The sequence below is a fragment of the Mobula birostris genome, chromosome 12, assembly GCF_030028105.1.
Source record: "Mobula birostris isolate sMobBir1 chromosome 12, sMobBir1.hap1, whole genome shotgun sequence".
NCBI lineage: Eukaryota > Metazoa > Chordata > Chondrichthyes > Myliobatiformes > Myliobatidae > Mobula > Mobula birostris.
Window position 1 is genome coordinate 63463716 of NC_092381.1, and position 16159 is coordinate 63479874.

The window sequence follows — 16159 nt, forward strand, 5'->3', positions numbered from 1 at the left end:
CCTTTTGAAGAAAACCAGAAGGCCTCTTTAATAACTTAAGCAAAGTATACCTCGATTATTACTGTGCGCAGAAGTATTGCTTTCTCCCATATTTCAGTAGTCATTACCCTTTGAAAGTATTTCCCGGGAGCAACATAATCTACATTCCTTTCTGGTGCCTCGGGTAATAAATCCCATCAACACCACCCTCCTATACTAGCACATCTGCCTCTGAACTTCCGATGTGTTGTAGTAAATCAGGCCTTCTGATTTTTTAAAGTGAGGCCGTGGAATGGGTAGTTACATGCTGGATCTCCTTTTCCTCTGATATATTACAGTACCCGGCGCCCTCTCCATGTATTACGGTGGCAGACCCTCTCCCTCCGGTGTATTACGGTACCCGCCGCCCTCTCCGGTGTATTACGGTTGGGGGCTCTGCTCTGCGCCACCGCCCTCTCACTTTTTTTCTCTTGGTACAAATGGCTGAGCGCCGCGCCTTCGCCCAGAAAATTAGCAGGTAAAGCTTTTCTTTTTGTTTGCTTGGCTCTGCTGTGAACAGTTAGCGACGGGCTGGTTGGCCGGAGAGGCTAGACCGCCTCGTCAGCTTCGCTCAGCCCGGCCTAGCCCCGCTTTGTAGGTCCCGCAGCAGCGAACACAAATGCAGCTTTTAATACAGCGTAGCAGCAATCTCAAATGTGTTGCAATCAATAGAGCAAAATTAAGGGGACAGATTATTTCGAAAAATAAACAATGCGCGATGCTGCACAGAACGATAAATTGATTACAGTTAAATCAGTACGGGGAGTTTCCAATGGCATTCATTGCTGCATGTAACGCGACAATGCCAGCTGCTGTTATATTGGGGTGGAATAGTGCATACTCCGGAGAGAGCGTAGCGCCGGACCCGATGCGACCCATCGGATGAAATTCCAGATTGCATATTTAAAGCGGTACTAATAGGTTAATTCAAATAAAAGTTTAACCCCTGCTTCTGAATGTGGTATTGCAAATTATAACACCCACAAATAAATATTGTAATTCTGAAACAAATGTCTTATACTGACTTATGGAAGTGCATAACTTATGGATGATGTTTGCGTTGCCTCAGTGACATCCTTTATATACTAGATATTAAATATAAACTACCGCCTTATGTAATTTATATATTACATTAAATCAGTGTAAACTCTGTAATCTCTTCTGGTTCTGGTGTACAGCATTTGGGGACAACAATTTTTTAAAGTGAAAATATAATTAATTTGTTGAAATGAGACCTTCACACATTCGCAGTCATTTCGAGCGCTCAGTTGCCGATTCCTGTGCCGCATTTTTCATGATACTATGAGCCAATATTACTGTTTGAAGTTCAGAATGCAGTTTTACAGATAACATCTCGTAATTAGGTTTCTTCTGCAAAGTGGAATACCAGTTGGATTTGCTAGCTTTACTTTGGGCCAGACATCCACTGTGTAACCCAGGTTTTGGAGTTTATTGAGATTACATTAAAATACAAACCATTTTATTTTACATTGTTTGAAAGATTAATGCCTCAGAACAATCTGTGGTGTTCCAGTCATAGTTACAGATGAATATAAACTTTTATTTACATATTTTCAAAAATATCTAGTTTCCATAAGAAATATGTTGCAACAATCCTTTGAATTTTGGTTATAATATTTAGATAATTTCCAGACATATTATAATTTATAAAAGAAGGAACGGAAGTTATAATAGTTTTCAAAATCTAATAAATTAAACTTCAAATTGAATTACGTATCTGTTTCAAATACAATTCTTAAAAGTTATGTAAACATAATCAGGACAAACACAGTATTTTTTTGCATGCAGTGAAAAATTAGGAAGGATGGCAGTTTCAGCACAATTTAAATTATGTCTGCTACCAGTCATTACCTCTCTGGTGGATTTAATTTATGGAAATGTAAAGATATTCCCGAGCTCAAAAGGATGTTACTGAAGACCTGAATAGTCCAGTTGTGATGCAATTTTTTACTTGGGGCCTGTATCTCTGATTTAAGGGACCTTCTAATTTTGTTGGGATGCAAATTTGATGTAATTGGGCTGTAGTGTAACCGATACTGTGCCAACTTTTAAAGTTCAAAGTTCAAAAATTGTTTTACAAGTTTTGTTTAATTTGGCATCATTAGTTTTGATCATTATTTCAGTCAAGCTAGAATTTTAACTAAATTAAAATTTGTAGAATCACATTGTTGCATCTTTTCCACTTACTGAATGTAATTCTTGCAACTCCCACTCTTTTTTCTGTCACCCAGACCTCTGGATGATCGGCAAAATTCAGCAGCATTTCGAGCAGTATGGTTACTTCATAATGATTTAACAGTTTTATTTTGTCTGAAAGTGACATTGCAATTGTCAGGCAGTTATTATGATTGGATAGTTCCCTTTGCATTGAAGCTTGGTGAACAAATTGAATTTATGCAATTATCTCCAGTTCATGATTTTTTTTTCCCTTTGGAGAAAATATGTGGCTTTTATTAGGAAAAGATGCTGTGGTTTTTGGATCTTTCAATAAATCTTTTCTGCTAAATTGATGCTTCTGCTGTAAAATAGTCTTTTGCTATGAGTGATTTGCTCTGTCCTGCCTCAAATTCATTGGCGGGATCAGTGTTATTGATAAATACTGTTTATCTTTTTAATCTGAAAGGTAGGAGAATCATTATCATCTTCTGTACATTTTGATTAATATCAGTGTTATATAATTATTTGTAAAGATTTTGTTTACATCAGCTCACAGATACTGAAAGAATTGCTCAGAATAATGAGATGTTGATCTGATTTTCTGTGAGTTATTTGCAAATTTTCCAAATTTATTTCTGGTCATGAAGTGGATAATTACTTTAAAGAAAGATGTGTAGTACTCCAGTTTTGCACTCAGACAGGTCAAACAGGGCAGCACATTTGTGTGGTAGTTAGTGCAACACTGTACTGCGCCAGTGATTGGGGTTCAATTCCTGCCACTGTCCGTAAGGAGTTTGTACATTCTCCCTGCGACCGCGTGGCTTTCCTCCGGATGCTCCAGTTTCCTCCTGTATGCCAAAGATGTGCAGGTTAGTAAGTTGTAGGCATTCTATGCTGGTGCCAGAAACATGGCGACACTTGTGAACTGCCCCCTGTGTATCCTCGTACTATGTTGGTCACTAAGTGAAATGACATATTCCAAACAACAGGAATTCTGCAGATGCTGGAAAATTAAGCAACGCACATAAAAGTTGCTGGTGAACGCAGCAGGCCAGGCGGCATCTCTAGGAAGAGGTACAGTCGATGTTTCAGGCCGAGACCCTTCGTCAGGGCTAATGAAGGGTCTCGGCCTGAAACGTCGACTGTACCTCTTCCTGGAGATGCCGCCTGGCCTGCTGCGTTCACCAGCAACTTTGATGTGTGTTGCTTGACATATTCCAATGCATGTTTTGATGTCTTGATGTACATGTGAGAAATAAAACTAATCTTCAATCTTTAATCTTAAAATTTCACATTGACTTTTGTTGTCATCATTACATTCTACTAGAGCATCTGTGCTGATGGTTGATGGGTTTTAATTAACTGGTGTTCAGTGGGATTCCTGACACTAAATTGAACTGAAGTCTTTTTTCTTTCTCTAGAACTGTGGCAGCAGAAGTAAGGAAACAGATCTCTGGGCAGTATGGCAGCTCTCCACAGCTGCTCAAAAACCTCACCCTGGGGACAAATATTTCTCACCATTCAGTAAGTTCATTTTTTAAAAAAGATAAAATGTATTGGAACATTCAGAATTGGTGGTCTTTTGTTTGATGAACATGCTATTTACTAAATTTGACTTTTCTTGGTAATGAGCCAATGGTCATATGAGAGTAGGATTGATTTAAGTGTATAAGATGATGAGAGGCATTGATCGTGTGGATAACCAGAGGCTTTTTCCCGGGGCTGAAATGGCTAACATGAGGGGGCATAGTTTTAAGGTGCTTGGAAGTGGGTACAAGGGAGATGTCAAAGGTAAGATTCTCACACACAGTGATGGGTGCGTGGAATGCACTGCCAGCGACAGTGGTAGAGGTGAATGCAATGGGGTCTTTTAAGAGACTCTTAGATAGGTACATGGAGCTTAGAAAAATAGAGGGCTACAAAGCAGTAGGGTAATTCTAGGCAGTCTCTGGAGTAGGTTACATGGTCGGCACAACATTGTGGGCCGAAGGGCCTGTAATGTGCTGTAGATTTCTATGATTTTATGAGTATTGCCTTAAATGTAGTCTTGTGTTTGTTTTGTGCCTTTAAATTAATTAAAGTTGATGTCTTCTACACTACCTCTGTCATGTGCTGGTTAGATATCTTTGTAAAGTAGAGGAAAATCAGATTGGCGATAATCGGATAGCTCATTGTTAGGCTTTGCCAAAATTTCAACTTTTAAGATGATACTTGGGCCAAGTTCAGTAGAAATTCCAGTCAAAATCCCAAGTTACAATACCCAGCATATTATTAAATCTTCAGAGGAAGAAGGAAAAAGATGTCAGTTATTGTTACGTAAGAATTGTTTCCTTTTATATTTTTGATCTTGGAAATAATTACATGGCTATTTCGCCCTAAGGGAGATTATGTAAAGAACAACAGAATAATCAACCAGTTTCTTCACAGAAGTTGAAATTTATTTCATCCGTTTTTAAATCACAGCTGCTTGTTCAATTCTGGGTCTGTGAATAAGTGATAATGAATTCATATATAATGCAAAGTCACACTTTCATGAACCAAACAATAATTGCTAACGGTAAAGTTAATATGAGAAATAATAATGTAAAGGTGAAAGTAAAGGAGAAGTCAGGGAGCATGTGGAAAAATGCTTAATATTTAAGCTTTAAACTCTGTCAGTATTGCGAGATTAATAACATTGTCTGTTGTATCTATTGCTTGTGTTGTCATCTTTATACTGGAGAAGCTAAAATGAATTTTGGATGACTTGCCTGCCATACATCTGTCTCTGTTCTGTATGAAAGATGAAAGGAACAAAAATTTTAATCAAGTCTTTTTATCTATTCTGAAGAAGAATGTGCTAATGTGTTTGTTCTCTATTCCAAATGCTAAGTAACCGCAGCGTGTTTCCAAAATAATCTGTTTTTGGTTTAATGAATTGTTCATTTGGTAACTTTGGTATGTTAAACTGTTGCAGATAAGTGGTTTATGTTTTTATCACATGTTCCAGTTATTTATCTTAATGTAATTTTTGATAGGTGAAGAAGTCATTATAAGTGGTAAAGCAGGGCTGAAAAGATGCTGCTTGAGGATAAATCAATATCCTGAAGGGAATCTTAAATTATGCAGTTAATTAAACCTGGAGAGTTTCATGTTGAGAATGTGTCCAAAATAAAACATTTCATTCACTGGTGTAAAATCCCTCACTTTGACCATGGAGTTTGAACATGCATATTGTTTGGATCTTTTGCATTAAATGGGTTTAGATAATTTTGGTGGCTTTGACTTTTCATAAATCCCAATTTTCAAAAACAAAAAAATTCAATTGGGTTTTAAATTAAGGCTACAAAGAAATGTTGATTGGAAACTCCCCTTTTGGGAAAAGTATACAATTTATGGAGGTCAAGGAGGAAATCAAAAGGCAATTTATTTTAGACCTTGATTTTTGAAGGATGATCCTGATAGTGTTCTTAAAGCTTCTGAGTTTGCATTTTTAATTTGATTTTTATTCAATATAGACTTATTTTTAGTTATATTCAGCTGCTACCTTAAGCAAAGAAAACACTAGTAAACAGAGATTAATTATAATAGCTGTGATATGATTTGACAAGGTGTACCATCATGGTCACAACATAATGAAAGTGATAAACATGTGAAAGTTTTTGCTGCCTATTTAAGAAAAAAATACATTGCCAAAAAAAAGCTGCTTACAGTATTGTTGTGGCTTTGAAATGTCTCTTGTTTCTCTGTGCTCTTATAGAGGATAGTTTGGTCATATGCACCCAAATACCTGCCAACAGTCACTTTGTCATTCTGGGAGGTGACTGGATATGTTGGTAGCTTGCTTCGTTTAATAGGTAATACTTAAGTGTATTTCAATTGAAATAGGCATTGAGCAGAACCAAAAGATGGTGCAAGCATTGGAATCCTTCTGCTTTGGAAAACATGCAGCCCACAAAATTGTTCTGTGTGCATTTATTTACGTTTGTAATTTTTGTAAAATATTATTTAAATCAAAAGGGAATCAAAGTACGGACTGTAATCGAATAATGTTCTCGGGGCTGAATGGGCAGGTGAAATGAATGACAACAGTACAATAAGCAGCTTAAGTAGTAGGGCTACAATGAATATTGATCTGTGAATTAATCTGTGATTTGGGTTTTTCCTGAAACAGCTCCACACCTTTTCCTGATGATACCCAATCTCTGTCAGCAGCTATGATTCTCAGAATCAGATGAGCTGAGTATCTGAATGTGGGTGGCCTCATGGACAAACATGATCTTTCCCTTGCATAGCTCACCAGCAACCAAGTCCTGTGCAAAAATGCAAACAATTAGTGAGTTTATTTTCTTGTTTCAACTGTGGATGCTGCTGCGAACTATGGAGTCAAAGTCAAGTTTATTGTCATATACACAAGTACATTTACACACAGATGTAATGAAAAACTTACTTGCGGCAGCATCACAGGCATATAAGCAGCATTCACTAGAATGAAAAACATACATTTACAAGCACACAAAATAAAAAGTCAGTTTTAGTTCAAGGTGATCAAAGTGTTGTTAAAGTGCAGTGATTAGAGTTTTGATGGTTGTGTAAGTCCTGCCACAGCTGTTTAGCGTCCATCTTTGATTTCAGTTTGGTCCAAAACTAGTGAACAAATTATCAAAGTTCAAAGTAAATTTTATTATTAAAGTTCGTGTGTGTCACCATAACCAACCCTGAAACCCATTTTCTCGAGGGCATGCTCAACAATTCTATAGAATAGTAACTAACAGAATCAGTGAATGACCATCCAACTAGGGAGTTCAACTAGAGTGCAGAAGACAACACACTATGCAAAAAGAAGAAACAATAATATAAATAAACAATAAATATCAGGAATATGAGATGAAGAGTCCTTGAAAGCGAGTCCATTGGTTGTGGGAACATTTCAATGATGGGGCGAGTGAAGTTATCCCCTCTGGTTCAAGTGCCTCATGGTTGAGGGGTAGATACTATTCCTAAGCCTGGTGGTGCGATTCCTAAGACTCTTGTACCTTGTTCTCAATGGCAACAGTGAGAAAAGAACATATCCTGAGTGGTGAGAGTCCCTGATGATAGATGCTCCTTTCCTGCGATGTTTCAAGTACAAACGTTTGTAGTTGTGCTCAGTGGTTGGGATAACTTTGCCCATGATTGAGGCCTTGCTGTTTTCACGTGTCTCCCATGTCACTTGAACACGGCCAGTCCAGAGACTTGAGGCAATCCCATAGCCACTCCTTTGCCTCCCACAACCGCCTCTTTGTTGTCCTAATCTCTGGAGCTTTGCTCTTTAACCTCTGCTGTGTGCAGGTAGGAGAAGGACAACCAAGTGAGCCGATTTATCAAAGTGCAATCTGGGCAAGGAATGGTAGGCTGTCCTTACCTTAGCATAACAGTGGTCTAATATGTTGAGACCTCTGGTGCTGTAGGTTATATGCTGACGGTAATTGGGCAGAGTTTTCCTCAAACAAGCCTGGTTGATGTCGCTGACTATGATTTGAAATGTATCAAGATGGACTGTTTCTAGATTAGTAATTTAGTACTGTATATATTATCAACTTTGATCTTACTAACTTGCCATGAAGGAAGATTTAATATTGCTCCCATCTTGGTCTGCCCTGTTTCAGAATTATACTGGGTGGTACTGATTACTGATAGTGGAACAGCAGAAGATTTCCATATTAGTTCTTGAACGTGAAAGGAAATAGTGAATTATTCTCTGCATGGTGCAGTAACTATTCATGATTTTAGTAGAATAAGTGATTGAAAATGTGAAGGAAGTATTGAAATAGTTAATCCAGTAAGTCCCAGGAGCTCACATTATATCAGTTGTGAATTGAACTGCAGTCTGATTTGTATTTCATAGTGTCATAGAGAAGTTCAGTACACAAACAGGCCCTTTGGCCCATCTAGTCCATGCGGAAAACCATTTAAACTGCCTATTCCCAAAGACCTGCACTGGGACCGTAGCCTTCCATATCCCTACTATCCAGGTACCTATTCAAACTTCTCTTAAACGTTGAAATTGAGCTCACGTGGACCACTTGTGCTGGCAGCTCATTCCACACTCTCACGACCCTCTGAGATTCCCCTCATGTTCCCCTCAAACTTCTCACCTTTCACCCTTAAGCCATGAACTCTGGTTGTAGTCCCACCCAACAACACAGATAAAGCCTGCTTGCATTTACCCTATCTACACCCCATAATTTTGTATGCCTCTATCAAAGCTCCTCTCAATTTTCTACATCTTAAAGAATACAGTCCTAACATACTTAATCTTTCCATATAACTCAGATATTCCAGACCTGGCAAAATCCTTGTAAATTTCCTCGGCACTCTTTCAACCTTGTTTACATCTTTCCTTTAAGTAGGTGACAAAACTGCATAGAATACTCCAAATTAGGCCTCACCAACATTTTATACAACTTTAACATAGCATTATATCTTCTGTACTCAATACATTTATGTGTGAAGGCCAATGTGTCAAAAGCTTTCTTTATGACTGTATCTACCTGTGATGCCACTTTCAAGAAATGATGAATCTATATTCCCAGATCCCTTTGTTCTACCACATTCCTCAGTGCCCTACCGTTCACTATGGAAGATCTGCCCTGGTTGGTCCTACCAAAGTTCAAAACCTCACACTTGTCTGCATTAAATTCCATCTGCCATTTTTCAGCCGACTTTTCCAGCTGATAGCCTTCCTCACTGTCCGCTACACCAGCGGTCCCCAACCACCGGGCCGCAGAGCATGTGCTAGCGGGCCGTGAGGAAATGATACGAGTCAGCTGCACTTTTCCTCATTCCCTGTCACGTACTGTTGAACTTGAACATAGGGTTGCCATCTGTCCCGTATTTGCTGGGACATCCCATATATTGAGCTAAATTGGTTTGTCCCGTATTTCCCCCGTTAAGGTAGAGCGTTCCTATGAAACCTTTCGTTCCGAAATGGCGTGAAACGAAGAAGCAATTACCATTAATTTATATGGGAAAAATTTTTGAGCCTTCCCAGACCCAAAAAATAACCTATCAAATCATACCAAATAACACATAAAACTGAAAATAATTAACACTAGCATATAGTAAAAGCAGGAATGATATGATAAACACACAGCCTATATAAAGTAGAAATAATGTACGTACAGTATAGTCAGGAAGATGAAGGCAAAACCGATTTGTGGGAAAAAAGTCGGCATCTACGCCCATGCGCACATCACATGCTCACGTCACGCATGCGCACACATGTGCCCATGCAAGGCTTCATGGTCATGGTAGTCTTTCCTGGGTAAAGTGTCCTGGAATTTGACTGCTACTTTTGTCCCTTATTTGGGAGTGAGAAAGTTGGCAACCCTAACTGTGAAAGACATGTTGAGGTGAGTTTAACCCTACTTGAACACCCCCCCCCACACCCGGTCGGCCAGTCCGCAAGAATATTGTCAATATTAAACCGGTCCGCGGTGCAAACGGTTGGGGACCCCTGCACTACACCCTCTCTCAATCTTGATGTCATCCGCAGATTTTCTGACACAGTTGACCACGTTATCAATCAGATCCATTGATATAGATGACAAACAGTAAAGGACCCAACACTGATCCCTGCTGCGTACCACTAGACACAGGCCTCCCATCAGAGAGGCAACCATCTATTACCACTCTCTGGCTTCTCCCACAAAGCCAATGTTTAATCCAATTTATTTTCTTATCCTGAATGCCAAATGACTGGCCTCCTTGATCAGCCTCACATGTGGGACCTTGTCAAATGCCTTACTAAAGTCCATGTAGACAATCTCTGTTTTGTCTCCACACATGGATTACCATTCTGGTCGTCCAGTAGAGCAATTTTGTCCTCTGCAATCCTTTTGCTCTTGTATACCTATAGAATCCCTTTGGATCCTCCTTCACCTTGTCTGCTAGAGCAACTTCATGCGGTCTATTGGCTTTCCTTATTTCCTTCTTAAGTGTTCTCTTGCATTTCTTGTACTCCATAAGCACTTCATTTGTTCCTACTTGCCCATAGCTGCTATACACCTCCTCTTTTCTCTTAACCAGGGCCTCAGTATCTCTTGAAAACCAAGGTTCCCTACACTTGTAATCTTCATTACATTTAGCTTCTTAAAAATCTGCGCAAGATTTTTTAAAAATGGAATTACTTTAGTTTATTTTAAAAGACATAACAGTATAAATAAAATGTTTCTACATTTTATTCCTGGGCTAAGCTACAGATATTAAACTTAGTGTTTGCGATTAAGGAATTGAAGACCAGAGCAAAATATTTGAATTCGAGTACCACAGACAAAATGCTGGAGGAATTCACCAGGCCTGGTAGAATCTTTGGAGCGGAATAAAGAGTTGACAATCATAGTGAGAGCCTTCATCAGGACTGGAAAGGAAGGGGGAAGAAGCCAGAATAAGAAAGTGGGGCAAAGGGAAGGGATACCATCTAGAAGTTGATAGGTGAGACCAGGTGAGGGGAAAGATAGGTAGGTAAGGGAAGGGGGGGTGAAGTGTGAAGCTGGGAGATGAATGGTGGAAAAGAGAAAGGGCTGAAGGGGCAGAAATCTGAGCGGGCAGGAGAGTGGACTGTGGGAGAAAGGGAAGAAAGAGAGGCACCAGAGGGAGGTGATAAGCAGATGAGGAGAAGAAAAGGTAAGAGGGGAGCCATAGTGAGAAATGGAAGAAGAGAGAAGGGGGAGGAGAATGAAATTACTGGAAGTTAGAGAAATCGATGTCAATGCCATCAAGTTGGAGGCTACGCAGACAATTATGAGGTGTTGCTCCAACAACCTGAGAGTGGCCACATTGTTCCATTTGAGGAAGCCATGGACCAGCATCTTGGAATGGGAGTGATAATTGGAATTAAAGTGATTGGCCACCAGGAAATTCTGCTCGTTACAGACTGACCGAAGATATCTGACCAGCAGTCCCCCAGTTTACATCGGGTCTTACTGATGTAGAGGAGGTCACACGAGGAGCACCGGATACAGTAGATGGCCCCCAACAGAACTGCAAATGAAGTGTGGCCTCACCAGAAGGGACTGTGTGAGCCCTGAATGGAGGTGCAAGAGGAGGCGAGTGGACAGGTGTATCACTTCTGCTTGCAGAGATAAGTGTCAGAAGGGAAATCAGTGCGGAGGGACGAATGGATAAGGGAATCACAAAGAGAGCGATCACTGCAGAAAGCAGAGAGTAAGGATGGGGGGATTAAAGATGTGTTTGGTGGTAGGGTCCTGTTGAAGATAGCAGAAGTTGCAGAGAATGATGTGTTGGATCGGGAGGTCTTGTGAAATTAGGTTCGTGTGGTCGGTGAGTGCAGACAGGAGACACTCACTACCAGTAAGTAAGTTACCCAATTATTTATAGGACAAGGCAAACTAAACATACATTAAACCACTCAAAGTACACTCAATTACATAAAGTGTGTGCCTGGGATCTCTCTTACTGCAGTACACGTCCGCTGTTTCTGTGGCGCCATCCGCAACGTGGTCCACGGTGACCCAGAGAGCAAAAAGAGGCTAGGTGCTCTTAGCGCACTAGATTTATACTCTGCCTATGCCATGACATCATCAGCTGGTGCACGTGCCAAACAGCTCTCAGTGGGAGCCTGCAACTCTCCTTAAATGAGCCAATCCCGAGCCAGCATAAGGGAGTGGCTTTCAGTGAACAGGTAAGATGAACACTTGTAGTCATAGTCAGTTATAGTCATACTTTACTGATCCCGAGGGAAATTTGGTTTTGTTACAGTTGCACCAACCAAGAACAGAGTATAAATATAGCAACATAAAACCATAAATAATTAAATAATAATATGTTAATTATGCCAGGAAATAAGTCCAGCTATTGGCTCAGGGTGTCTGACCCTCCAAGGGAGGAGTTGTAAAGTTTGATGGCCACAGGCAGGAATGACTTCCTATGACGCTCAGTGTTACATCTTGGTGGAATGAGTCTCTGGCTGAATGTACTCCTGTGCCCACCCAGTACATTATGTAGTGGATGGGAGACATTGTCCAAGATGGCATGCAACTTGGACAGCATCCTCTCTTCAGCCACCACCGTCAGAGAGTCCAGTTCCATCCCCACAACATTACTGGCCTTACGAATGAGTCTGTTGATTCTGTTGGTGTCTGCTACCCTCAGCCTGCTGCCCCAGTACACAACAGCAAACATGATCGCACTGGCCACCACAGACTCGTAGAACATCCTTGGCATCGTCCAGCAGATGTTAAAGGACATCAGTCTCCTTAGGAAATAGAGACGGCTCTGACCCTTCTTGTAGACAGCCTCAGTGTTCTTTGACCAGTCCAGTTTATTGTCAATTCGTATCCCCAGGTATTTGTAATCCTCCACCATGTCCACACTGACCCCCTGGATGGAAACAGGGGTCACCGGTGCCTTAGCCCTCCTCAGGTCCACCACCAACTCCTTAGTCTTTTTCACATTAAGCTGCAGATAATTCTGCTCACACCATGTGACAAAGTTTCCTACCGTAGCCCTGTACTCAGCCTCATCTCCCTTGTTGATGTATCCAACTATGGCAGAGTCATCAGAAAACTACTGAAGATGGCAAGACTCTGTGCAGTAGTTGAAGTCCAAGGTGTAAATGATGAAGAGAAAGGGAGACAAGACAGTCCCCTGTGGAGCCCCAGTGCCGCTGATCACTCTGTCGGACACACAGTGTTGCAAGCGCACGTACTGTGGTCTGCCAGTCAGGTAATCAATAATCCATGACACCAGGAAAGCATCCACCTGCATCACTGTCAGCTTTTCCCCCAGCAGAGCAGGGTGGATGGTGTTGAACGCACTGGAGAAGTCAAAAAACATGACCCTCACAGTGCTTGCTGGCTTGTCCAGGTGGGCGTAGACACAGTTCAGCAGGTAGACGATGGCATCCTCAACTCCTAGTCGGGGCTGGTAGGCGAACTGGAGGGGATCTAAGTGTGGCCTGACCATAGGCCGGAGCAGCTCCAGAACAAGTGTCTCCAGGGTCTTCATGATGTGGGAGGTCAATGACACTGGTCTGTAGTCATTGAGACCACTGGGGTGCGGCGTCTTCGGCACAGGGACGAGGCGGGACGTCTTCCACAGAACAGGAACCATCTGGACACTCAGGCTCAGGTTGAAGACATGGTGAAGTACTCCACATAGCTGAGGGGCACAGGCTTTGAGCACCCTGCTGCTGACACCATCAGGCCTGCAGCCTTGCTTGGGTTGAGACGGCAACAGTGGTGGGGGGGGGTGCAATATTTCATAGCTTTCCTCCCTTCCATTGGAGAAATAAACTAGCTCAGGGTAATTCAGCTTAATGTCAGAGATTGAGCAGAGCATAAATCAGAGTTATGTCTTTCAATATTGCTGTAGTAACTCTGATTTTGGGTTTTATTAGATGTAGACATATAGGTCCACAGTGTTGAAATAAGCATTTTGTTAGGAAAGAGCTGGGACAAATGGTTTGGCGAATTAAACCATAAAAATCAGTGCTTCAACAACCAATAATGTTGATTTCAGTCACCCACAGCCTGTAGAGTTGGTTCAGACAAATGGAGTAGGTATAGTATATTGGTTTAAGTATTTTGCTAATACAAACCTAAATGGGAAAGTGAGGAGGATGCAGAGTGAATGGGAGATCTATAGCAGATGTAGGCACATGTGGTGAAATCTGAGCTTATCCTGTTTTGGAGGAGGAACAGAAAACCACAAAGTAGTTTTTACTATGAAACTTGAATGACATTGTTCAGTACCCTGCTGTCTTCTTACAAGAAACACAAGAATTTCTTGTGCAAGGGCTGTAGGAAATTAGAAAGGCAAAAAGGATGTTTGTCTTAATAAAAAAAAAATGGAGTACACAAGTAGCAAAAGTTTGGCTACAGCTGTAAAGGACACACTATAGTAGTCTATATACTGTTTTGGTGCCTTATTTTGAATGGAATATACCTGTATTGAAGGCAGCAAAAAGAAGTTTGGTTTGATTTCAGGACAAGGGGTAATTTTATGAAGAAAGGTTAATACTATTGGGCTTATATTTGCGGGAATTCTGAAGATTGCATGTAATGTTGTTAAGGGACTTTGACTGCTAGGGCAGTCTGAGGAAAAGAGGTCATCCATTTAAGACTGAAATGAGGAGGAATTTCTTTGGAATTCTCTGGCCCAGAAACCTCTGGAGGCTGAATCATTATTGAAGGCTGAATTACATTTTTATATCTTATTTTTGGAGATGAGGCCATAGTCAGATCAGTCAAAATTTTTCTGAATGCTGATCAAGCTGTAAGGGATGTTACCTGTACCTGTTCTTTCTTATGTTCTCATTGAAATAGTTAATCAGTGAAAAACTATGAAAAGGATCATAAGCGAGTATTTGCTTAAAACCAGATTGTTATTTCTTTGTCAAATCAATCAATCTCAAAAATATCACCTGTTGGCAAATAGGTTAAATTATTTTAAATTTCTTTCTTTTGATTTGTGACTGATGTACCTTAATAGCAGAGTGAAATCAGCACAGAGAGTAAGGACATTGACTGTCAACTCTACTCAATCTGTATGTTTCTTTTTGTTCTAAATGTTTGGAGTGAGCTAATCTTTTTTCTTATGCTTAACAATGTTTCAAAAATGTATTAAAATCAAAATTATCAGTTAATGATATAAAAGGCAAGCTCCCAAATAAGATCAGATGATTTTGAAAATATTACAATATTTTCCCCCCCCCGAGGCCTCTCTAGTTCTTCGAGTTGCAGTAGATATTTTTTATATTCTCCTTCTCTGGAGTTTAACCTATCATCTTGGCCCCGGTCTGTTTATCTGCTCATGGGAAACACTTAAATGTATGTTGTAGTTATCTGCAATCTTGGTTCTTCCAGAATTATCTTGGAAAGCCTCCTTTTCAACAACTTCCATCAATGTGAATCCTTCCATAATTTTGATATATGTATCTTAATTCTTCCAAAGTCATTCTGTCCATCTCACTTGTGCTGAACAATTATTAGTTTGAACTATGTAAATTGTTAACTTAGAAAAGTTTTGATTTTAATATTCAGATTCCTCATGGTCTTGTCCCTCTGGCCCCTCCCATCACCTGTAACTCCTTCTGACCATGGAACTCTCCAAGATTTTGGCATGCCTTCAGTTCTGGCCTCTTGCATCTCACTAATCCTAATTGTTTAGAGTTCAATACTTACCTAAACCACAGGTTCATTTTTCATCTCTAACCCTCTTTACTTTTATGATAAATCTTAAAGTCGCTGTTTCTGGCAAAGTTTACAATTACATATCCTAATGTCTCCCTCTGTGACTGTGTTAAATTTTGTTTTAAGTGGTCAGTGGACTTGCCTGAGAAAGTTTATCTTTGTCTTGCAGGAATGAAAGTTATTTGCTATTTTCATGGATGTTGCCAAATGATCTCTTTTTAAACTATTTTCCATACTCCACTTTTCACTCATTTTAGGGAACAGTTCTGACAATACTTGCCCAAGTGACCATTATATATGTGAGGAAGGGCAGTGAAATTTAGAAGATTGATGGACTATTCAATAAGCAGCTTTTTTATTTGATAAGGGTATCAAGGGATTGGGGTGGGGATGGGGGGGAGAGATAAATAAACAGAGTAGAGTTACGGATCAGGTCTGATATAAATTGAATTGAATGACTGAATAGAATTACTTCTATTTGATCATCACATTTTTTCAGTCAAGGTCCTATAGAAGCTCATTAAATCTGCAGCAATATACAAAGTACAGGAAGAACTTAGCAGGGCAGGTAGCATCTATGGAAGAAGATGGACAGTCGCCATTTCAGGTTGAGACTTTTCATCTGGACTGAATGACAGAGGGAAGAGTGAAGATGGCCAGTGAAGTGCAAGGACCTAGTATTGCGATAAACCACAAAGTAAACAAATAGTGCAAAAAGAAACAGAATAATGAAGTACTGTTTGTGGGTTTGTGAACTGTTCAGAAATCTGATGGTGGAGGGGAAGAAA

General features: G+C 40.3%; 1 protein-coding gene across 11 annotated transcripts in view; it reads left to right on the forward strand.

Moving 5' to 3' along the window:
• The first annotated feature begins 368 nt into the window (after positions 1-368).
• dock7 (dedicator of cytokinesis 7) overlaps positions 369-16159 on the forward strand; it is a 183674-nt gene continuing 167883 nt past the window's right edge. For 9 of the 11 annotated variants that reach the window (XM_072273915.1, XM_072273918.1, XM_072273920.1 and 6 more), the window contains exons 1-2: positions 371-496; positions 3618-3720. In XM_072273915.1, coding sequence (XP_072130016.1) covers positions 459-496; positions 3618-3720 — 141 coding nt within the window. In that variant the 5' untranslated portion in view covers positions 371-458. Of the gene's footprint in view, positions 497-3617; positions 3721-16159 lie in introns of all 11 variants that reach the window. The other 2 variants (XM_072273927.1, XM_072273929.1) reach the window with 2 other exon arrangements.